This window comes from Talaromyces proteolyticus, assembly GCF_021365285.1.
Source record: "Talaromyces proteolyticus strain PMI_201 chromosome Unknown BGW36scaffold_11, whole genome shotgun sequence".
In the NCBI taxonomy this organism is placed as follows: domain Eukaryota; kingdom Fungi; phylum Ascomycota; class Eurotiomycetes; order Eurotiales; family Trichocomaceae; genus Talaromyces; species Talaromyces proteolyticus.
In genome coordinates, this window is record NW_025764287.1 from 919,765 (window position 1) to 942,740 (window position 22,976).

Here is a 22,976-nt window from a genome sequence, read left to right on the forward strand (position 1 = left end):
TATGGCCTGCAGCGATGTCACAGATATCCCCTCCCCATCGCGCAATCACGAGCTTCACGAAACCCCATCCATAATCGACCGTCCTCATCATGACACCCAATCCACCTATCAACCACTCATCACCATCACCAAATCCCAAGACACGGCGGCCTCAGAAACAGACAGCTCGTCAGCATCCTCAACAATCAATCACTCGCTCCGTCCAGGAATTTACGTCCCCACACTGTCCTTCTTCACCACTGAAAAGGACGAAGATCCTGATCTCGAGACGACAACTAAACATGTAAAACGCATGGCCGACGCCGGGGTCGCTGGCTTCGTCATCCATGGCACAACAGGCGAAATTGCGCATTTGTCACGCAGCGAACGCAAGGTCATCACGAAAACTACCCGCAATACCCTTGACGCCGAGGGGTATAACAACCTTCCCATCATTGTCGGCTGTAATGCGCAGTCGACGCACGAGACAGTCGAGCTGTGTATTGAGACGCAGGCGAATGGTGCTGATTATGTTCTTGTTTTGCCGCCATTTTACTATAAAGAACAGTGTAAGAAGGGGTGTTTGAAGGATTTCTACACGGATATTGCGGACGCCTCGCCGCTTCCTGTATTGGTGTATTCTTTCCCTGGAGTCACGCCTGGGGTAGATGTTGATAGCGATTTGCTGGCAGAGTTGGCGCAGGGGCATCCCAATATCGTGGGATGCAAGCTTATGTGTGGGAATACCGGCAAACTCAACTGAATTGTGAGCGCGACGAAGGCAGTTAGTGCTATGGACTCGAATAAGAAAGGGAGTGGGTTTATGTGTCTGGGTGGTAGCGCTGATTTCGTTATTCAAGCACTTGCTGGTGGAGGGAGTGGTGCGGTCTGTGGACTTGCGAATATTACTCCCAAGGCGTGTGTGAAGTTGTTTGATTTGTGGAAAGATGGAGAGTATCAGGATGCTTCTAGTCTACAGGCTGCTGTGGCGAGGGGGATTGGCTTGTTTATACGAGTGGGATAGCTGGTTTGAAGAGTCTGTTGGAGTATTTCTTTGGCTACGGAGGGCGTGCAAGGAAGCCATTGCCGCGGTTGTCGAAGCAGGAGGAAACTATATTGAGGGACAAGTTTCAAGAGTTGATTAATATCGAGTCAAGGCTGTAGAAGCGAAAATGAGCAAACGCCAGATCCATTGCATAATTTTCATCCATAAGAAGACATTGAGCATCTGAAGTGTCCAGTAAACAAATATATGTGGAATCATCAATTATTATTATTATAATCAACATTATTAATAAAATAATATAACTTGCTTAAAGTATATCGTTATTATACTAACTTCTTTAAGAAAGACAGAGATAAGACTACGTCCCTAAGTTAGGAGGCAACCGAATTAAAAATTTAGTACAAGACGCCTGTTACCGCAAAACAAAGAAGCGATGCAACATGCACTAGGCCGCTACAATAAGTACTGCGCTACTAACTGGAAATAATTTCCCAATTCCCATTCCTTCTCCCAACTTTTCTCATTTCTCGTGTATGAGCCTTTTAGACACCTCAACCTTTGGTACATAATAACGGGTAGACTGCAATTAGTGAATCTTTTCTATCGAAATGATGGATGATACGAAGCGAGACCTGTCCCAAACCATTGATTCTCAAGATTTAAAAACCCTAGATCGCGAGAAAAGTAACACGTTTATTTCTAATCCCACGGCAGACGTCGAAATCCAAAGCGTATGCCTTTCGTCAAACCTAAAACATGAGGCGGAATATCAGGAACTAATATCAAAAGTTAGGCGCAAAGAGCTGATGGTCAGGCTGGAAACGAAAGCAAGGTCTCGCGGTTCCTGAAACTTCTCTTTCACCGAACAAACAGAGAAGGACTACGGCATGAATTGCTACCAATTACCAACCTTGATGAGAATACGGTGGGCTGGGAAAGTCAAGAGGACCCCGATATGCCTCTCAATTTTTCGAAGCGGGAAAAGTGGATATGGGTTGGGCTCCTCTCCACCATTACCTTGTTAACTCCATTCGCAACTTCGATTCTCTCCCCCGCCATTGACGAGTTAAACAAAGAGTTTGGCAATAGCAATGCAATTGTCGGCTCTATGACTGTGAGCATATATCTACTTGGATATGTGATCGGCCCTATATTCGTTGCACCGCTTTCCGAGATATATGGGCGCAAGCCGGTCTTAGATGTATCCAATGCATTTTTCTGTCTTTGGCAGATTGGGTGTGCTTTGGCGCCGAATATAGAAACTCTCATTGTGTGCAGATTTTTCAGTGGTGTCGGTGGTGTTGCGTGCTTGGTGAATATGCTCCATTCAGTATCATCAAGGCGGCATCCACATTTGACTAACTAAACTCCCTAGACTCTTGGAGGCAGTGTCATTGGTGACTTATTCCGTCCCGACCAGCGCGCTTTTGCTATAGGAATGTGGAATGTTGGACCACTGATTGGTAACTGCTCTCTATCTCCTCTTAATACGTTGCCTTCAGAGGCGAGAATATGCAATGTTAACTCCATATAAGGCCCTACCATCGGTCCACTCCTCGGCGGGTTCATCACTGATTCAATAGGCTGGCGCTACGATTTCTGGATAGTACTAGCTGCTGCTACTCTGGTCACGGCACTCATTGCAATACTGAATAAGGAAACGAGCCACCAGGTCCTTATTCAACGAAAAACACTTCGCTTACAAAAGGAGTTGGGTCGCTATGAGCTTAAGAGCTGTTATAAAAGCTCCGAAAGTCGGAGCACAACTGGCACAACTCGTACTTTAATAATCGGCCTAATTAGACCTCTTAAGATGCTCGTCCTGTCGCCAATCGTGTTCTTTCTATCCTTATATATTGCGTTCGTGTTTGGAACAGTTTATTTACTCTATACTACGATTCCCACCGTCTTTCAAGATATATACGGATTCGACCCGGGCCAGACAGGACTTGTGTATCTCGCTCTTGGCTTAGGCAATGTTTTGGGGTGGCTGGTGATCACTTTCTTTTCCGATAAGATGGTCATTAGGCTTTCACAGGCCAATGATGGTGTCTTTGAACCCGAGATGCGTCTCACGATAAGCATATACTTTGGAATATTTCTTCCTATTACTCTATTCTGGTATGGCTGGAGCTCCTACTACCGTGTCAATTTGGCATCTACCATTATCTCACTCATACCATATGGCTTCGGTATCATGGGTCTTTTCCTACCAATCACTACATATCTTGTCGACAGCTATCCCATACACGCTGCCTCGGCAATTGCTGCCAATGTCATTTTGAGAAGTGTTGTGGGAGCATTACTTCCGTTGGCTGGTCCACCGATGTATGCATCTCTGGGGTTAGGCTGGGGTAACTCTTTGTTGGGATTTATCTGTGTTATTATGATCCCATTGCCATTTATCTTTTACAAATTCGGAGCTAGGCTTCGAAAAGCCCAAAGATCTGAATTTTGATGAAATTGAAAGTCCATGCCTTCGAAATTCAAAATGAATGTTTTATTTGGTACGGCAGGGCTCGGATGTGCATTAACAACGACTACGCCAGGCAGTGGTCGAATAGATGTCAATGCGAAGCCAAGGCGACTAGGACATCGTTCACCTCAGGAATCGGATCCGGCCAGTTGTATAGCCATTTCAAGCAGCGATGTGTCCTGTGCGCGGTATGACTACTTCGTCTCCATCTATAGTGGTTCGATTCTTCGGAGCAGCATCTCAAGTCTAACGGCACAGGATTTATTAAAGCCAAGAACTACAATTTGAATCACGTTTTACCAGGTTCAATTATTACGACGGTGTAGAGTGGATGACCTACCCTGCCATCTACTCAAAAGTCGTTCCTTATAGCACTGAATATGATTGTATTAAGCATAGATTTGCATTTAATATAGATGCATATGTGCATGTATGTGGTGTAAGTATGAACATCTCAATATAGCTTTGCGGCGTTGTGCATCATCATATTAATGAGCCTTCATATGTTCCAGAAAAGCAACGTATATCAAATAACTTCGGAGGAACAAAGTCAACTGATGATTGATTCCATCAGTGCTTTGGCTCTCGCACTTCCCTGGACTATTCTTCTCAGCTCTTCCTTTGTTTCCGCAACTTCGCTCTCTAACAAATCGACCAATTCATGCAGCTGTTGGACATCAAAGGGATGAAGCAAATTATCATTTTTCTCGTATAGCAAGACCTGTATAACATCTGTAAAGCGTCCCTGAGCCGCGCTCATTAGGTCATCGTAAGTCGCACGTGCGCCGGCTTTAAGCAGCAACGAAATGATACCATCCTTCCCGTGTGCTGCTGCAATTGCTAAGGCTGTTCCATTGTCGGATGTGGCGTTCACATCAATATGGCGTTGTTTGATGAAATACTCGACGATAGCCGCAAATCCATCTCTGCAGGCGACGAGAAAGGCTGCTGCTTCGAGCTTATGACGCTGTTCAGGAGTGGCTGTTTCGTGAGACTTCATGTCAAGCTCGTAGAGAAATATTCGAACAAGTTCCAAGTGCCCACTGGAAGTTGCTCGAAGTAATGGATGGTCCAGGAGACATCCTTCGGAGGTATTCCAGCTGATACTAGTACCGTCACGCAGTAAAGCCCACACCCGAGCAATATCGCCTTTGGAGGAAGCAAGTACAAGATGATCTCGACGTAAGAGGTTTCGAACAGCACTGCGGCAAATTTTGTTGGTCAGAGACATGGAAATGCGGTCGCTCGTTGGTAAATTTCCGGCGATCATTTCTATGATCTCCAGATGCAAGTCAGTCAGTAAATGGGCCTCTTTATTATCCTTACAGGTCGTGGATTGCCAACTATTTTCTCTTGGGTTGTCACCAAGCGCATTATTCGGGTTTGCTTCACACTTCTCGCTCGACGATAATGCACTCCCCGTTTTCCTATCAACCAATCCAGAAGTCTCAAGAGACTTCTCTTTCTTCAATTTCTCGCAAACAGATGTGTCACGAGTAGTTGACACAAACCCAGGCCGGACGCCACGCAAATCGAACCCTCCCGTGGAAAGCTCAATCAAACCAAACTCATTAATCTTCAGACCACCCTCCAATAATTGCTTTTTTGTGATCGTGACATCTGTTTCCTTGTTTTCAATTGCCTCGCAAGCCTTTGTCAAGATAAATGTTCCTGGGAACAGCGAAAAGCATGTTTTGCGTCCATACAAGTGAAAGACATGATAACGAATATGTTTGAGAGCTTCATCAAAGCTATTCACATTTCGAGCTATTCGCCACAGCCTATAAGTCCAACTATGGGGCAATAGTCCGGCCCACTCGCTCTCAGGTGTTTGATCTATCGCTCGCCCATCAAGTCTCTCAGGATGGCAGATAAAGAACTGCCTGAATAGATGAATGACACGTTCCCCCATTTAGATTTGATGTAGTTGTAGCTTTTGAGTCTGTATTGGTTGTTCCTTTCTTGGCTCTTGCTTGAGTCTGGATTTGGGCTCTGCTTTTGCTGCTGGGATTGTTTGGGATTGACGTTTATGGCTGTCCATGTTGAATAGAACCCTGGCCGTTTGACGCTGGTAGGCAGATATATATATATCGTAATTAGTTTCACGTAAAGTATGATACGACTTGACTTCATGAATGAGGTATAGCAGTCCAAACTCACCAGTCTCTCAGCTCCATGGCGAAAAGTCAAAATGGAGAATCAAAGAAGTCAATATATCGCATCGTGATACCGTCGGAAGAAGATTTGAGTCGATTCATCCACTTTCTTCTATCCAGTCTCAAGTTGACCCAGATGTGGAAGAATGAGGTGAAGGTAGGAAGCGGGTCAGATACAGTGAGGTGGAAGAGGAAGGAACCCTGGGTTGTCAGAGGGGACTGCAGCCTTTTACCACGTGCACATCCGTAGCATAATTTAAGACACAGAGATTTTGTATGCTTTTGTTCCTAGAATAAGGCTGATACCAACTCCAACAGATTAGTTGTGTCTTCTCCTAGGAAACACGCTAACAAGAATGACAAGTAATGGCACCGCGTATACAACTGGAAGGAGCTAGCGAAGTACTAGTCACCTATCGAATGTAAGTCCCTGATTGACTACTTGACACCTGATGACCCTGGACGGTACGCGACCTGGTAAAAGAAGATATATCCAATGTCTCTCGATCATGATTTTAGAATGTATTTGAATCGATTACACATGAAAAGTCAGGCATATGAATTTAGAAACCTGCATTGTTCTATAAATACCAAAACCATGCACTTTGATTTCCTTATACTCTGTTTCCTGTTTCTCCAAAATCCTACATCGTGCGTTTGAATAATTCCGGCCAATCATAGCCCAATGTCGTCAAACATCATGCGCTGCTCCATAATAATTGGAGCATCAGGATCAGAGTTCATCATTGATCTTGTACTGGTACAGAGAATTAGGCTCAGGCTTATCCCCTAGGTTGATCCGATTCCGTCATCCCTACCTGTATCAATTTTTTGTACGGGAGTGGTCGCTGGCATCTGGCAGCTTAGGCCGGGCCTCGAAGAAGAGCGGGTGTTGCGTTGGTAGCGGCAGGGTCGTACGCGTTCTCCCCGCGCTCGCTGGCATTTTGCCACGCAAAGGGAGCTGAGCGAGATTGATTGAAAGATTTGATTATACTTACCTCGCCTTCTTTGGATCTCGCCGCATTTGCATTTACTATGTCTTTTGGGATGGCGGCTCGCTGGGGAATTACGTTAGAGAGCATAGCATTCCTAGGAATATCCTGATAGGTGATTGTAAGATGCACATCGACATAGGCCCTCCCTATTGACGGAATGTTGTTGTCCGTTATTGTGAGGTGATAAACGGCTGGTTGAGTGCAACTGATATTTGTAATGAACATTTGAAGAACACGTTGATAGATAGTCGCTCATACTTACATAAATTACGATACGTATCAATTTATATAGTACAAAGACCATTATTGTCGATTGTTTATTCTAAGTTCTTCTTCGGCATAGAATTTCAATTATACTTTACAATAACTTTCATATGATGCATTGATACAAATAGACACTGTCGTATAGAATATAATTACTATCAATTGATATGTTAGCATAATTTCGTCCCCGCATTTTCGAAATCACATTTCCAGTAAACAAAATGTCACATTCGATGTCTTGGCCCTCGTATTCACAACGCCATGTCGTCACAGTCAATGTTGGCTTATTAATCACCCATTCTATCTATGACTAAGTTAACCTAAACGATATACAAATTATTCAACTGAGAAATACCCACGAACGATATCAAGAGCATTTAAATCGAATATTGGTTGACCTTGGGATCAATCCTGGAACATTATTTCAAAGAAATCCCAAACCCGCACCATACTTAAGCAAAGATGAGCCGTATCTTCATGTAATGATTATCGGTCCTTGAGATCAACATTGAACCACCACATACTCACTTTACCTAAGAACAGGTGTTACGGGATATATTGGTGGTGATGTTCTTTATGGCCTCACTAAAGCTCAAGCTGCGTCAAGTATTGTGGCTCTGGTGCGAAACGAGGCTCAGGCAGCTTTCATTGCTGAGCAATACCCCGCCGTGAAACCGCTCATCGGTAATTTGGACTCTGTCTCTGAAATAGAGGAACAGGCTTCCCAAGCCGACGTGGTTCTTCGTGAGTTACTTGATGCTCTGCATTGATTTATCTTGAAACTTCATACCTGACTAAAAACAACAGACCTCGCAAGTTCAAACCATGTACCTAGCGCAAAAGCCATTGCCGAGGGATTATCCAAGACACAACGCGTGAATCCAGGTATTCTACCCGGTAATCTTTGTTATAAAAATTGAAATCTCATGAATCACAGTCTGGATTCAGATTTCTGGTGCCAGTCTCCTCTCCGGTCCAGAGATTGCGGCCAACACCTACGGGGAGAACAATTCAAAGATCTTCAACGATTTAGAAGGAGTCGGCGAACTTCGAGAGATAATTGCCTCACCGGCGAGAGTCGTTGACCAGATTGTTACAAATCTATCCTCGAGTCAACCAAATGTCCGAACGGCGATTCTGTACGGACCCCTAATTTACGGCCAAGGAAGAGGTCCCGTCAATCAACGCAGCATGCAGATTCCCGATTTGGCAAAAGCAATTTTACAGCATGGCCACGGCATTCAGGTAGGAAAGGGTTCAAGTACTTGGAGTCATATCCATATCTCGGATATCACGCGTCTTCTTGTGATGTTGGTTTTGGAAGCCTCTCGCAACACAAACCAATTGCTTTGGAATGAAAATGGCATATATTTTGCCAACGCCGGGCTGCTCGTAAGTCTAGAATCTCTCATTCTTGCGTGGCACTTATCTGATAAACGTTTATTCTGTACAGTCATTCGGTGAAATTTCGAACAAAATGTCTGATTTTGCCTACTCCCGAGGGCTTATCAGCTCTCCCTCCACTAAGGAGATTCAACCAAAAATTGCGGACCTTTTAACTCATCGAGGTGCCGTGCTTTGGGGAACTAATGCTCGAACATCATCTGATAGGGCACGGAAAATTCTTCAATGGCAACCGGAAGGTCCTAGCATTGAGGAGGAAATTCCTCGTGCGATACTAGCTGAAGCGGCGTTTTTTCAACGGCCAACCTTCCATGTCTGAGAAAGTATGGCGATCATCTAAATAGAAGCATCGGCTTTTCAAGTGAAAATGAATTTTCAATTTTCAGTTAATGATCAGACAATTGAGGATTATTCCATACAAAGAAAAAAGAATTCACGGAATATGAGTCATTAGTTTTGGACTTTTAACTTGCATCCCGACGGACACTGTATAGCAACATATCGTAAGCAAATAAATGAACTGCATAAACCCAGCTATCATATAATTAGTTTTTTATTTGTGTGCTTATCTTTTCTTTCTTTTCCTCGAATCGACGCTGATTGGCCCCATGGAGTTTCCCCCTTTGGCAAACTCCATTCGTTAGGACAAGAATTCTGGGATTCTCTTCAATTAAGATTCCAATGATATCTTCTAAACTGTAAATATATTTAGCATAGAATTGTAGTACATTCTGTGCACTTTGAAAGCTAAGAGCACCACGGAGATCTCCTCCTAGCCAATAAAACCCTGCAGGGTTCGTTCCTCAGCCTTGCATATCTCTCAGCCTTGTTCCCAATGGACAACACACAAGGCAGACTAACCCAGCCCCTTTACGTGGCATCGTCTGAGTCTCTCACAGCCTTGTTCAAGGAATTTTTGCACTACAACGAGTCTTCATCAAACTTCACTTCCAATTTCATCACTCAAATTGATGGAACAACTGCACCCAGAGTGTCTTACCTGAGACAATTCTGAGCTACTATCTTAGCGGAATGGCAGAAGCTCTGGCTGTGTTAGGTGCCGCTGCGGCCGCTTTACAGTTCGCAGAGGTGAGCTTTAAAATCGTTTCACGAGGTAGTGCTCTGGTGCGCAAATCTCGCGAATATCCGGAATGTCTCCAAAGAGCACACAGCCAAATCCGAAATCTCATATATCTGGCAAAAGTGACTGCAGACAATGCAGATTCTTTTCAAGTTGCCGCCTCTACCTCACAGCATGCCGCCGATCAACACGGACCCCAACCGGCAGATAGCCAGAGCGCTTCTTTGGCGGTGACGTCGATTCAATTGGAGAAAGTGTGGAAAGATTGTTTCCGGCAAGCGGTAATTTTGGACGATATTCTTCAGAATATGATACAGGAAGTCGAAGGCAAAGGATTGATTGGGATATGGAGAAAACTTCGCCGACAGGAGAGACTGGACAGTATTGAGAGGGCGCTTAGCGAACTGGAAAGGTCTAAGGCAACCCTGGACCTGTGGTTAGGGAACGAATCCCTACGTCGAATGGGTAATATACATCGCGATTTGGCATTAATGAATGATAGGATTGTCCACTTTGGTAAATATTCCCTATCCCCTTTTATTTACATACTTTATTCTAACTATAATTAAGAAGCAGCTTTGCCTCGCATATTGGAGAATCACCACCAAATGAACGAGAATGTAATTTCTACTGTGACTCAATCGGCGTCACAAACGACCTCTTCAAATGGAGAAATTTGCAAAATACAAAGCACGCCTCCCACTGCTGTGAGTTTTCTTCTATGTACCGGGTGACGAAATGAATTTAACTTATCCATTAAGACTACAAGAAGTGCCAATATACCGAGGCAACTTAACTCCTCTTCAAGCAACGACGCAATAGCTATACCGCAAACAGGAAACCAACAAAGAAATCCAAGAAGTGCAAAAAAGCATTATAAAGGACACAGACTACAGCGCTTTGATAACTCAAATATAAACTTCTCTAGCTTCAGTAAAGTTGAGTGGAAAAGAGTGCTCACTCTTGCAGGGAACACTGTAGTTGTTCAACTTGGGAGCCAGAGCAAACTGCCTTTTAAGACAACGTGTAAAATTGACAGAAATAATTTTTTGAGCATTTACATACGATTACGAACTACCTGGCTTTTTGACGCGATCGAGATAAATTTCTCGCTTCAACAACATCCAAGCGCCCCATCTATACAAGCTTCACTCAAAGCCCAGATACGAGTCAAGGCCTTGCCACTTAAAACTTTCTTTGTGGATATTTATGGATATCGGAAGACGCGAAATTCCACGGACATAAAAGAGATACCTTCTAGAGAAAAGCAAGAGTATCTGTTCAACGTGGCACGAAGGTTACTACTGCAAAACTTCTATGCTGGAAGGGCTTCCCCAAGTGATATTGATTCAAGAGGTCAAACACTGCTCCATGTAAGAACATAAATAAAACATACTTAAGGCTATTCGGACTAACGGTACCAGCTTCAATCTGAGCTATACATGCCGGGATATGAGATCCTTTTCACAAAGATGACCGAGTTCTTGATATCATGGGGAATCGACCCTGAAGTAATGGATAATCGTCTGATGTAAGTTAGAATTGTTGTCTTTTTGATAAATGTGTTTTGCTAAATAGATCTTAGGACGGCACAAAGTGAACTCTGTACTAAAATTTTGCTTGACAAGGCTGTTTCACATGCTCTCACAGGACAGACCCTATTATCATGGACCGGCCCTCCAAAAGGGCGGAAGATGGGAGCGTTAGTCATTCTCCAATGTATCCACTACTGGCCGGAAGCCATATTAGGTGAGATTTATAAAAGGTCCTCCTAGAAATATAGGGGAATCTAACAAGTCTACTATACACATACAGACTATGGAGGCATCTGCGATATTGTTTTGCGAAGATCAACAGATGATCTGCAAAAGTTCATAGACCACGACGATCACGACTCAATGAAGAGTGACAATTTAAATTCTCCTTTACATTTTGCAGCTGCAGCCTCATGGCCTGAAGGGGTTGAATTACTGATATCCAAAGGATATGATAGGTTTCAAAGAGATGCTGGTGGGTTTTACCCCGTCGAGTATGCCATTAACATCGAATGTATTCCTACTATAAGGATCCTTTTATCGGGTGACTGCCGGGAACTCTTTAAACATACATGTAGTACACCAGGCCAGAACACTGAATTACGTCGGGTAAGTCTCCGGACAGCATGTACTGATAACCCAGAGCTTCAAGATGTCGTCATTGAATGTTTATCTCGACATAAATTTCTTTTCCCAAAACTGTTACCATACCACTATTTTGCGAGTCTATTGTGGACAGGTACCATCGACTTCGTACAAAAGCTTTTCGCGGCTGGCTTCCAGGACATTGATGCATATGACAGCTCCGGGTATACACCTTTGATGAAAGCTTGCGCCAATGGCAATATACGAATTGCGTCATTTTTGATGCAGCATGGAGCTGATTCCAATAAATTTCATGAGAATGTCGGCCTCAGACCAGGTCACTTTCTGTCTTTCGAATTCATGAATGAGTGTGGTGAATTTAGCTTTGATAAGGAATTCGATCACGAGTTCAAAGTTCACGCGGCAAGGCTACTTGAAGCCGCATTTGATACGTCAATTGATGTGGAGTCTCAATGCCACTGTTCACCCGGTGGTTTCAGTCCTATTACATCTCTGTTCCAGCGGCTTGATTATGTGCCCTTCTACTTCAAAAAACAAACCGTCAAGAAAATGATTAGAAGTCTTGACTGCACGATCGACGATGAAAAAAGGCACTGGCGAGCCGTGGTTGTGGCTGAAGTGTTTAATCGCCTTGAAATGACGCACACTTGCCTCAAATTGAAACCCGAAATTCGGTCTTTTCCAGAGGAAAGCAGAATGGAAATCGAAGTCGAGGAAGATGTCCTCTTCTTTCATCTACAGGAAATAGTGGCTCGGTTTGATCTGTTTTTGGAGAGCCTAAATGGTGATATTTCTGAGCTTGTTGAGATGTTCTTCGACCACCTCGATGCTGAACTGAGACCACGTAATTTGTGGTGGATCGACACAGAGTTTCCCATCAAAGGCCCTGATGGTCTTGGGTCTGGTGGATGCATCCAGTCGAGTCGTTGGAGGTCTTCCCGCGGAGAGTTAATACCATATGGACATGAAGAAAGCGTTAATGAGACTTCAGTGCTAAGTTGGTTATTTTAACAGCAAGTTATAAGCAGGTTCTGAGTGTATACATATGGAGATTTCATTCTTCAATTGGTTGCCAACATGGCCCCTATCAACGCATCACCACTCTGTTAGTGAAGAACGAAAACTGCTTGTACACAATGAGAAGAGAAGCATACAAAACCTAATAACATACATTCATACCAGAACTACGCATGGTATGACTCTCCATAATTGAGTTCCTTCAATTAATTACCTAAATTGAAAAGGACAGGAAAGAGACGTTGGTATAACAAACCGGTCTTGTTCTAGCAATCTTGATGATGAATGTGTTCTTTGAATAGACGCGACAACGCCGCTGAGCAACATGAATCAAATCAAAAATCGACGACGCCTATTTACTAGGACAAGTCGAATTACTAGCAACAATCAGATTGACATAAGAACAGCTGGGGAAAACAGGTAAAAAGGCGGAATTGCACTGTGATCTCGACTCCATCATTAGCGTAGTATTTACGAGTGATGTGCCCTAACCACCAGACCATGGCTGCACCGAAGCAATCGCTTATATTGACTTATTAATAATTTTCGTTCGAATATTCATCAAGTACAAATCTCCTGGGCCAATATTCAACCACGATCCACGTTGAAATAATAGATAGAACTATAGCGAACTGGTTGATTGAGGATGGCTATATACATCGCAACCGATCCTATCAAAACAAATATCCACCTAACAACAATGTAGTACACATGTGTAAGTTATCATATGCCGGGGGTATCAACTCTAAACAAGCAGAAACAGAAAAAAACATAGCCTCCCATGGAAACTCTAGCAAGGATCCCTCCCACATACATATCCAGCTTACACAGATGGAATAAAGAAAAGGTCTAGAATAAGTAACTACATGGACGAAGATGGTGTCGAGATTGTGGTTAGATGAGGAGATTGTCGCGCGCTTCGTCGCTCAAACCCTGCATGAACCTGAGATCGCGCTCGCGGGTACTGCTGATGCAGCGCGGATTCGAGGCGAGCCCGGCTTCGGTCATCCATTCATGTGGTAGGTCGTGGTACCAGTGCGGAGTGAAGCTGTCATCATCGTTAGATGAGGCGTTTCGTCTCCGTTTATTGCTGGAACTACCACCCACGCCGGATGTTGAACCGTATCGTAGGCCGTACTGTGAGCGCTCGAATTCCATGAATCCGCCAAACAGGTCGTCGGTGTTCGCGACCCAGATGGAGGTTCCGTCGGGGGTGTAGTCCGCGCCGCCAATTTCGCCGAAAAAATCGTGCACTTGTCTAGTCTCGTAGGTTTGCGCGTTGACGATGGCGATGCGATCTGCCGGTTCGCACATTAGGAGGGTGCGTGGACCGCCGCCGAGCGGGGAGAAGCGCAGGGAGCGGTAGCCGGCGCGGTCGGAGTCCATGCTTTGTAGAATCCGCCACATGCGTACGTCCCAGATATTGACGGTTTTGTCCTGGTTGCTTGTTGCGATGTGGAGCATGTCGGGCGACCAGGCGCACGCGAAGCCGAAGTCGCGGTGTCCACGGAGGCGTTGTACGGGTCTGCCACTGTCGGCTTCGAGGACGCAGGCTTCAGGGGAGTCGCCGATGACGATGCGGAGACGACCGTCGACGGAGGTTTCAGTGCAGTTGACGGGTTTGGAGAGTTCGTGGTCGGAGATGAATTTGTTGGTCGCGCAGTCGAGAACGCGGATGTGTTCGTCGTTTGACGCGAAGACGATCATGGGAGAGCTGTTTGTGCGGTTTTGGGTGATATCGATATGATTTGTGATGCCGTTGATATGCTTCGTAACGAGTCCATATGTGTTGCCCATTTGGCTACCTTCGACATGCATGGCATACTCGCCGCAGAAGCCGCCGACAACGGCGACTCCGAATTTCGATCGGATTGTCGAGATCTTCACGGGTCCTTGGAAGCCGGTCTCTATAGCTGGTTGGGAGAGATCAATCGGACACGAAACGGTGTCGTAAGTTGGAATCCATGAGACCAGCCTCGACTCATGCGCAAATTGCACGGTGTTTGAAGCTGTAACCGACATGAGATTGCGAAGCTGAAAGTGCTCGATCGTGGCTCTTAAATTTGTATACATGGCCTTCGGTCGAAAATAGACCTCCGAGCTAGGTAGTCTTTGTTGGAACTACCATCAAATTAGCATTTTCTACCTTGTACAAAAGAGAAAAGAAATCACATACGCCGTTCCTAGAGTAATTCAGGTTACGATACGGCGTATACCATGCATCACGGAGAATTCGTGCGTCTTCACGACGAACGTTTAGCTTCTCGCGCCAGGGAATTTGTTGAATATCATAGAAATCAGCATCATGATCCTGAGGACTAATAATCCTCTCCGGTCTATCCCAAAAAGCCACATTCGCTGCTTCAATATCCGGCTGAGGAAAGTTAAAGCGTTCTTGGTCGTTATCGGTCATTGTAGATCTGATCCGCCAAAGACGAATAAATTGCTCTATTGTGAGGTTGCGTTCGTAAGCTTGAACATAGTGTCAGTAACTAAATATCCATAATAACCAGATATAAACGTACTCGGTGGAGCGGCAAAATGGGTGTCGACAGTCTCCTCTGGCTCCATTATACCCCAGTAACGATCTGAATTGCGAAATTCATCGCCATACCAGGATTCTTCATTGTCCATATTATCGTCATAGTCTGTATCATCGTCGTCGAGATTTCCAATGCGCGTATACATTCCTGTGTAGAACTTGCGAGTGTCGTCCGGGTCGCTGCCTTCATCGTCGGAATCAGTTACCGGGGACGAGTAGTCGAAAGTGAGAGAGTCGTAGTCTTCGACGAGCCTGTCTTCATTATCATCATCACATTCTGCTTCCATTGTCGAAGCATTGGTAAATTGCTGCAGTATAGAAGCAAGGTGCGGCATCCGTTCAGCGATTTCTGAATTCGTCGAACGAGAGCTTTGATCCAAGTCATGAGGCATTTCCAGATCGAGATTGTCGGATTCGTCAGAGTCGGGTATATGCGAACTCTCGCTATCAGCGTGGGCTCTATTGGTGAAGAATGTTTGTTCAGAGCCATCTCCATGATCAATACTTGTTAAACGCAAGTAGGCGGGATTCTCCAAGTCACTCATTGTCCGAGTAAGCAGCGGCGACATCGTTATTGAAGACTCGAAATTTGTTGGGGGTATGACAGTCGCACGAATGCGGTCGAATCCAGCACCCAATGATTCCTCCATATTGATAGGTTGTTGGCGGTTATTTCAATCGGCGTTCCAGAGTCAGTTGTCGTTCTTTCTTCTCACCACAAATCCGTGCAGTCGCACATCTGATGATCCATCGCGGAAAAAAGTCCACGCAAAATCAGCCATATACCAAAGAGAGTAGAGCTCGCTATCCCTGAGATATCGGAATCTATCTCGATTCGACTAAGCAAGGTGGTAACACAGGGCCTATGGGATATTTCCCAGCAGTATCGTCGTACCGAAATATACGCAAACAACCCCCGACACCGTAAGACCCAAAAGCTGCAAAGACGAGGTTTGAGTCGTACAAGTAGACCCGCACTAAAGAGATCCCTAGGTTTAAGTTTTGTCCATCAAGTTATCCGGTTCTGTGATAGCTGTCGACAACCGCTTTTCGCATATAGAGGCTAGGCTGTATGCTTTTTGTATATAATTATCACTTGTCAAGACACTGAATGACTATGGAAATGGTTAGCCTCAAGCGGAAGAAAATAATCAAAGTGAATAAACATTCTTTGAGTGAAAAATAACATAAAAAGAACCGAAACAAGACGGTCATCGGAGATTTGAAAACCAACTGCGTAAATGAATGGCCGGGGAGCGGGGCTATCGCCGAGCAAGGCAGTGACACGCATTAATATATGCGAATAAAGTCAACTCCAGCCAGCCGGTGAGGTTGGGTTCGCCCAAGAAGTCACGGTGCAATACTGCAACGCTGCAAACAAGCCATCGGAGGAAATTTAAGTATGGTGGGGGTGGGATATGGAAGGGTTGAAGGCCAAGGAAAAGAGTCGTTAGGATTCAAGGCATCGGGATAGCTGAATCGGCTGCAAATATGCGCTCTGCGTAACGCAAAGAAGAACAAGCAAACACTCACGATAAGAAGAGCAGGTCTGTACCAGGAAGAATCACAACCTCCACTGTTCCACGTCCACTTCCACTCTCACTCCAGGCTGCAGGGCTCGAGCTCAGATTCACACTCAGGCGCAGAGCGGGGATAGCGGAGGGGGTGACAGGCGGGTACACGCCTTGATAAGTCGGGGGTCAAAGCTGGCCAGCAAGCAGGCTCGCGCACCGGGGCTCGTCAGGCCTATATACTGCGGAGGGGACGTATAAGAGGCGAAAAGAGTAGTGGCTGACTGACTCAGCGAGAAGCTATTATAAACGCCTTCTTATCCGGGCTGCGCGGCGGAGGAGAGCTTCCAGAAACAGGTCAGGTCAACAGCTGTGCGGGCCGGGCGTCATGCAGGGCGCGCAAAGAGGTAATTAGTCGACTGTAAAGTGTCAGTCTCCAGGAAAGCGACAGAAACAACGATCGGATTTGGTTTCTTTTTTAATTATTAAGTTCTCAGCGCGTGATGACATCGACCGATCTGCGACGCATATGCGAGTTGTTAAATCAACCACGCCAAGCGACCGGTTAAGTGACAGGTAACAGCGAACTAGCAAGCAGGGCTAAAAGGTTATGAGCTAGCCCACGCTGCACCTGCAGTTGGCTTCCGTCACGAGTATGGCTTCGTGAGTTGAGGCTGGCTGTTGCGGTGCAGGCTGTCATAGAGTAAGAGTAAGAGTTGGAATAAGATTGAGTAATGCGGAGGCGGTGTGGGTTGCCACTTGCGGTCGACTCGTGTTTTATGGCTGAATTCGTCGATTCATTAGCAGCTAACTTCTTACGATGTTTAATTAACCCAATACATGTCACTGGCCATTGACGGAGTATCGCGACGTCATGCAGTATGTAATTATTAGTATTTTAAAGAGCCCCGCCATTTTGACCAATATCTGACCCAAATAGCGGTGAGGTGGAAATACCACAAATGCGAAAAATATCTTTTGAAAAATACTAACTTGGGCATCAAGATAATACTAAAGAGTATTGAATCATAAATAATGAAATTAGCACGGTCGTGCCTTATTATTGTCAGTCGCAGAATAATTGTTGGAACCGACAGGGGCCGACATGATGCATGCAATTGCAGACCCATGTCCAGTCGGGGCTTAAACCAATACAAGTCGCTATAATTATCATGATTGATCGATAAGTTAAAACAAGACTATCATGTAATAAAACAGAAGTTTATCAGGCTGACACTCTAGCCTATTTCATGAATCTAGCCCACTGGCTAATCATTAAACGAAGCTACGTATACTCTTCCCCTCCCAAGGCCAACCAGCGGATCAGCCATTAACAGCCGCCGTCACGATAGCCAGACAGGGGTCACAGGGCTAAATCGAGATTGCTGCATGGACGAGCGCGGGCAGACCCAGCACGAATGTGACAAGTCACGCTTGTGTCAGCCTACAGATGCAAAAACCCATCACGCAGTTATGTGATAATAAAACTAAACTATTACTGGAGCGCGGAGGGAGAACTCAGCCTGAGTCATGTCTGAGTGCTGAACAGCCTGGTGCTGCTAGTCGCCAAGAGCAGAAATGAGGCCGGCTGGCCAATGGAATGTGACTGGTCATAACAGTTGCATTTTGAAACAGATTGATAGTCAGCTACAGCGTTCGTTCACCCGGGTAATGCCGAAGTAGCCCGTGGCATGTGTCACTTAGCCATATATGCACGCGATCGGGTGATCTGGAATGGAGACAAGACGTAAAAAGAATAGCGTATATTCACAGGCGGAACCTGAAGACTAAAATATCAAAGGCAGAAACGCATAGATCTTGCGACAAATATACACCGATAAGATGAGAAACACCAGTCGTTCAAGTAGAGGTTGGAAGGGAATGAATAAAACAATACTCAAGCTCAATCGCGATTTAGCTCAAAACAAGGTCATGCACCTGTACTCGAAGCCACGTACAAGATAGATGTCGTCGCAGCAAACTCCACCCATGATACATATTTCCAAAACTAGAGAAAGCAAAATGGCACGAGGATACCCGGTAGTATATATATCCGGAAACAATAAATCATTATATGAACAAGATAGAACCGTTTTAATTAGTAATCGGAGTAGGTGTCGTATCCCCCGGGATAGGTGTAGCCCCCTGAAGGAAACATTGCGTGTTGCCCTTGCGCGCCGCTTATCTTAAGTCGTCGTTCTATAGATGCCTGTTAGCACTAACCTACAGAAATCAAGGAAAACTGGAGGTACCTTTTTCAAAATCGCGCCAGCGCTTCATAGTAATCTTGCTGCTATCAAACTCTCCCTCCGCGTCTCCATGTCCTCCTCCTTTGATGTCACCGGCTGTCTTTCGAGTATCACCCCAGCTGAAATCATCAAACTTCCAGTAAGCATATACCGGAAGGACAAAATTCCATACAGGAAGTGAGAGCAGGTAGATCAACATCCAAAGGACATAGACGAATCGGTTTGCGGTGATGACAATAAGAACACCAGGAAGACCCAGAATAAGTGCAAGAAGAACCAATGGAATGATTTGTACCGGCTTTCTAATGATCGAAATGATGACGACGTAAAATGTGAAGGAGATAGCGGCAGGGAGCACCAAAGTACCGATCAGCTCCACACCAACGACGAATTGCATACTGAAGCAAAATGTACCGCAAAGATCACGTACCAGCACGAGCTCAAAGAGATTGTGAACTGTACTGTTGATCCAACGACGACGCTGAGACAAAAGCACCTTGAACTTGTCTGGCACAGTTGTCTTACAGACTGCCTGGGGAACGAAAACTTGCTTTCGTTTGGGGAATGTTCTCAACATCAGTGTTGTCAAGTAACGATCTTCACCCAGTAAGAGCAAATTCTTCTTGTGCAGAGTATCAACAACATTCTCTGAATAATGTTCCACGATGTCAGGGTTGGCGAGAATTGGTACCCAGTAATTCTGGCCGCCCTTTGGCGCCTTAATGCGGTACATAGAGAAACAACCAGGAAGACAGGTAACACCACCGAAGACAGACTCGAACGCTTTGGCCTGGTGATGAGAGATGAAGTATTCGAAAACTTGAATCATAGTGACCCAGCTGTCGGTTTTGTTAGCAATCTTCGTTTCACCACAGAGACCCATAATGTCCGGGTCTTTGACCATAGCGGAGACCATGTGTGTCAAACTATCAGGGAAGACCTTCGTATCGGCGTCCACCATCAGAATGATTTCGTAGTAGTCAGGCGATATACCAGTAATATTCCACAACCCGTTGAACATTTCAAATTCGAGTTCCGTCATACGCTCATCGAACATAACCTTTTGCAGGAACGACATGAGAATGATCTGACTATCTCGTTTACCACGATTTCCAGGCTTTGATACCTTGGCCTCTTCCGGAGTGCCGCACTTAACAATGACCATCATCGGCACACGCTGTTGTTTTTCGACAGGAACGATCGATGCCTGTCCGTAATCGTAAAAACCGGAGTAAATCTTGGCCATGTTGTGTCGCTTGGAGCCGCTAGCAACAGCTACATAGGAGAAAGGTTGAACTTCCTCTGGATGTACAACGAAATCCCGCATCATACCGATGACAATTTCGGGAGTGGAAAACTCTTCGCCTTTGCCCTTAATCATACCATCGCAAATGACAACAATCGTCTTGTGGCTGTTGGGATAGTCTGTCATGGCAACCGAGTCTAGGGTAGTTCGAATGCCTTCCTCGCCTTCGGAGTAACATGTAACCAAACACATTGCATGAGCCAATGGGAAACCAAATGGTTGCCATTCTGGTGGTGGTTGCGGCACGACAGCTTCGTGAATAAACCCAGCTGGGCCTTCGCTAGAGCCTACAAGAGTTGAATGTCTTTGGTCAGACTGAGTAATCATCAAACTGACTCTACTATCAGTGTCATTGTGGCGAGACATTGCGTCAGCACTGAGCGTAGCATTGCTGCTATTTTGTCCCAATTTGTATATAGAGCCAGAGGTGGTTGTAGGCACAAGACGAGACGTTGAGTTTTGGTTAGCCATGGTGGTTGGCTGAAGTTTAGTCCTGCCGCTGCCACTAACTGCATATGGGCTGGAGAAACGAGAGGTGGTCGGCAAGAAGCTAGCACGTTTATTATTCAGGCGTTCAGTGCGATCGGGGACAGGGGCATCGGCAAGACGTGGCGCAGGGCGATAAATATCATCTGTCCAGTCTTCAATCTGCTGAGCACGAGCTTTGCGATCCGATGTCATTGTCGTCCGCTCGGGGGCAAATTTCCTTGATAATATCCAGTGGAAGATCACAGCCATAAAGAATTTGGCAGCCACAATGGACAAGATAAAGATTAACGACACGTAGAGAACCACTTGTGAGGCAATACAACCTATAGTCTTAGTATCGATAGAGCCGACTTTTATAATCTGAGAAAGGCACTTGGCAACCTTCTTGTCCTCAGAAGATTGGAAGGCGTATGTGACGTCTGTTCCAGTGACATCCGCATTCTCACGAATTTCGTCGAAAAGGGCTGGATATTTAACCTGGGTTGAGTTGAACCATCTGAGCAAATTCAGATCAAGCACATCTCCTGAGTACACGATGAGGTTGCGGCTCTGGTTCTTCAAGTCCTCCCAGGTGAAATAGACGTCGCCAGAAGACCTCAAGCTGTAGAATTGATTCCGTGCATAACCCGAAAGATGGCAAGAATAGCCGAAATAATAAGGAATAGTCTCGTTAGGTTGGGACGAACCATCTTGGTTGAAGGTGTTGCAGGGGAAATACCAAGCGAGATCGCCGTTGCTGTTTGTTGGTACGTCGGAACCTTCTGCCAAGGTAATAATATCTTTGCAGGCGCCGTTGACGTTTTGGAACAGAAAACTGCCATCTTGACCGCCATATTTTGTTGGAAGATCATAAAGAACGTTAGACCCGTCCGGGATACCAGTGGCAGGTGGATGGGAGGACCGGGACAGATCATAAGCTTCACCATGGAAAATCATGTAGCCGCTATCCACCTGGTTAACTTGCAAACGCACGGTGGTAGAGCCGCATACGACCGCGGTGAAACCAAAGGTCAAAAATCCGACAAAGGTACAAATGAGCAAAATAACGCTGATCAGACCCATCTTTTCGCGCCAGGCTCGGCGCTGGTCCACCTGAGGCATGCCAAAACATTTCAAAACAAAGTCGGGAGCCCAGAAGGTCACTACCGCGCAGTAGGCGTACCATAAGCTCGGTGGATGTATTTGTTCCCGCGCCTTTTGCTGGCGCTTATCCTGCGACGCTGCATGTCTTTTGGAGCCTTTTCGATGTATCTTCCGTTTCTCGCGAGTGCTCGTTGAAGCTTTCTCGATTCGTTCCATCGGTTTGTTCAAATTTCCCTCCGCTCCGTAAAGATTTGTCTTATGGGCCGTCTTCAAGGAGCTATCTGTGCTCTGGGTCTCGGTCTCTCCAGTCCCATCCAGAATGGGATCATGGCCAGTTGTGGATGGGTATGTAGCGATATTCTTATTTTGCGCATGCTGCAGATAATGATAATTCGGATGATCGGGATCTAGCTGGCGTCTTTCCGGGCGTACGAGGGATATCTTTCTACCCAAGCCAGTCGAGGGATTGGGAGCAGCGGCTCTCGCGGAGGACTGAGACACATGGCGTCTATGCGATTGGGAGTGTCTCCTTGGAGACGTCGGGGAGTATGGTGATTGTGGTACGTCGGTGTAGGCACCGGATTCAACATCATGGCGCCGCCGTCTCGATGATTCTCTGAATCCCGGCTGTGGTTCCTCACGTCGCGAAGATGGCGCATTGGCCGGTCTTTGTGGAAGCGACATGGCGGGTGATATATACACGGGTCTGCGGGGAATGTTAACCCAGATTTCACATTCCACGGTACAGAGAAAATCTTACCACGAGGTTTGACCTGCCACAAGGAAGAATCCAATGTTATAATACAGCTTCACACAGTCGACATTGAGATGCACGGAATGGCGGCTGGCAAAGACTCCGATTCTTCGTCGGACTAAAAGTATCGCAAATATCAACGAGAGAAATATAGTCGTAGGCGAATTCCGAAATTTAATAAAAATACACGATTCTGGACGAGCGTAATAGCGAATAAATCGATAATATTTGCAAACAAAACGAGGCTTGGCCGATTGATCGATCGGCTAGGTTAGATATTAGGCGGTATCAACGAGGGAAAGGGCGAAAAAGGGGACGGATCTCGTGCAAGCGAAGGACAGGAGTAGTATGACAGGCACCTCAACGAGCGGCAGAGGGGATGCGGATGATGGAAAATGAATCCAGGGTGCCTGCCTACGCAGTGGCGGTCATGAAGCCGATGAAGTTGCAGGTTCGCTGGAGGGGTGCAGAATTAGACTTGGGACCGGATTACGGGCTCTCAGGCCTGAGACAACAGCACTGC

The 22,976-nt window shown here is 45.7% G+C and overlaps 7 protein-coding genes across 7 annotated transcripts; 4 read left to right on the forward strand and 3 right to left on the reverse strand.

Annotated features, from left to right (window-relative positions):
• Position 1: 1 nt before the first annotated feature.
• Positions 2 to 1,143, forward strand: BGW36DRAFT_400213 (uncharacterized protein; the record flags this gene model as incomplete). The annotated part of the gene is made up of 4 exons (XM_046218609.1): positions 2 to 80; positions 162 to 714; positions 751 to 964; positions 1,015 to 1,143. The coding sequence occupies 4 exons, from the start codon at positions 2 to 4 to the stop codon at positions 1,141 to 1,143; spliced, it is 975 nt and encodes a 324-aa protein (XP_046068119.1).
• Positions 1,144 to 1,593: 450 nt separating this feature from the next.
• On the forward strand, positions 1,594 to 3,443 carry BGW36DRAFT_400228 (putative bicyclomycin resistance protein; the record flags this gene model as incomplete). The annotated part of the gene is made up of 4 exons (XM_046218612.1): positions 1,594 to 1,716; positions 1,779 to 2,297; positions 2,361 to 2,448; positions 2,521 to 3,443. The coding sequence occupies 4 exons, from the start codon at positions 1,594 to 1,596 to the stop codon at positions 3,441 to 3,443; spliced, it is 1,653 nt and encodes a 550-aa protein (XP_046068120.1).
• A 568-nt stretch (positions 3,444 to 4,011) lies between these two features.
• On the reverse strand, positions 4,012 to 5,373 carry BGW36DRAFT_464683 (uncharacterized protein; the record flags this gene model as incomplete). The annotated part of the gene is made up of 1 exon (XM_046222260.1): positions 4,012 to 5,373. One exon carries the CDS (start codon positions 5,371 to 5,373, stop codon positions 4,012 to 4,014), a length of 1,362 nt encoding a protein of 453 aa, XP_046068121.1.
• A 1,847-nt stretch (positions 5,374 to 7,220) lies between these two features.
• BGW36DRAFT_387047 (uncharacterized protein) lies at positions 7,221 to 8,773 on the forward strand. Its single transcript, XM_046217066.1, has 5 exons — positions 7,221 to 7,355; positions 7,415 to 7,620; positions 7,684 to 7,761; positions 7,814 to 8,268; positions 8,330 to 8,773. The coding sequence occupies exons 1-5, from the start codon at positions 7,339 to 7,341 to the stop codon at positions 8,597 to 8,599; spliced, it is 1,026 nt and encodes a 341-aa protein (XP_046068122.1). The 5' UTR covers positions 7,221 to 7,338; the 3' UTR covers positions 8,600 to 8,773.
• Positions 8,774 to 9,312: 539 nt separating this feature from the next.
• Positions 9,313 to 11,697, forward strand: BGW36DRAFT_303365 (uncharacterized protein; the record flags this gene model as incomplete). Its single annotated transcript, XM_046211871.1, has 6 exons — positions 9,313 to 9,826; positions 9,932 to 10,007; positions 10,149 to 10,734; positions 10,786 to 10,885; positions 10,940 to 11,110; positions 11,159 to 11,697. Coding segments are annotated over 6 exons (1,986 nt in total), but the record flags the coding sequence as incomplete, so codon positions are not given.
• A 1,716-nt stretch (positions 11,698 to 13,413) lies between these two features.
• On the reverse strand, positions 13,414 to 15,711 carry BGW36DRAFT_400216 (uncharacterized protein; the record flags this gene model as incomplete). The annotated part of the gene is made up of 3 exons (XM_046218610.1): positions 13,414 to 14,640; positions 14,696 to 14,991; positions 15,045 to 15,711. 3 exons carry the CDS (start codon positions 15,709 to 15,711, stop codon positions 13,414 to 13,416), a joined length of 2,190 nt encoding a protein of 729 aa, XP_046068124.1.
• A 2,959-nt stretch (positions 15,712 to 18,670) lies between these two features.
• BGW36DRAFT_431356 (chitin synthase) lies at positions 18,671 to 22,383 on the reverse strand (the record flags this gene model as incomplete). Its single annotated transcript, XM_046220970.1, has 2 exons — positions 18,671 to 18,771; positions 18,825 to 22,383. The coding sequence occupies 2 exons, from the start codon at positions 22,381 to 22,383 to the stop codon at positions 18,671 to 18,673; spliced, it is 3,660 nt and encodes a 1,219-aa protein (XP_046068125.1).
• Between the last annotated feature and the right edge of the window lie 593 nt (positions 22,384 to 22,976).

Coding starts and splice junctions, on each gene's coding strand:
- BGW36DRAFT_387047 (XM_046217066.1), top strand. Junction 7,621..7,683: donor CCAAGCCGACGTGGTTCTTC/GTGAGTTACTTG, acceptor TAAAAACAACAG/ACCTCGCAAGTTCAAACCAT. Junction 7,762..7,813: donor GACACAACGCGTGAATCCAG/GTATTCTACCCG, acceptor CATGAATCACAG/TCTGGATTCAGATTTCTGGT.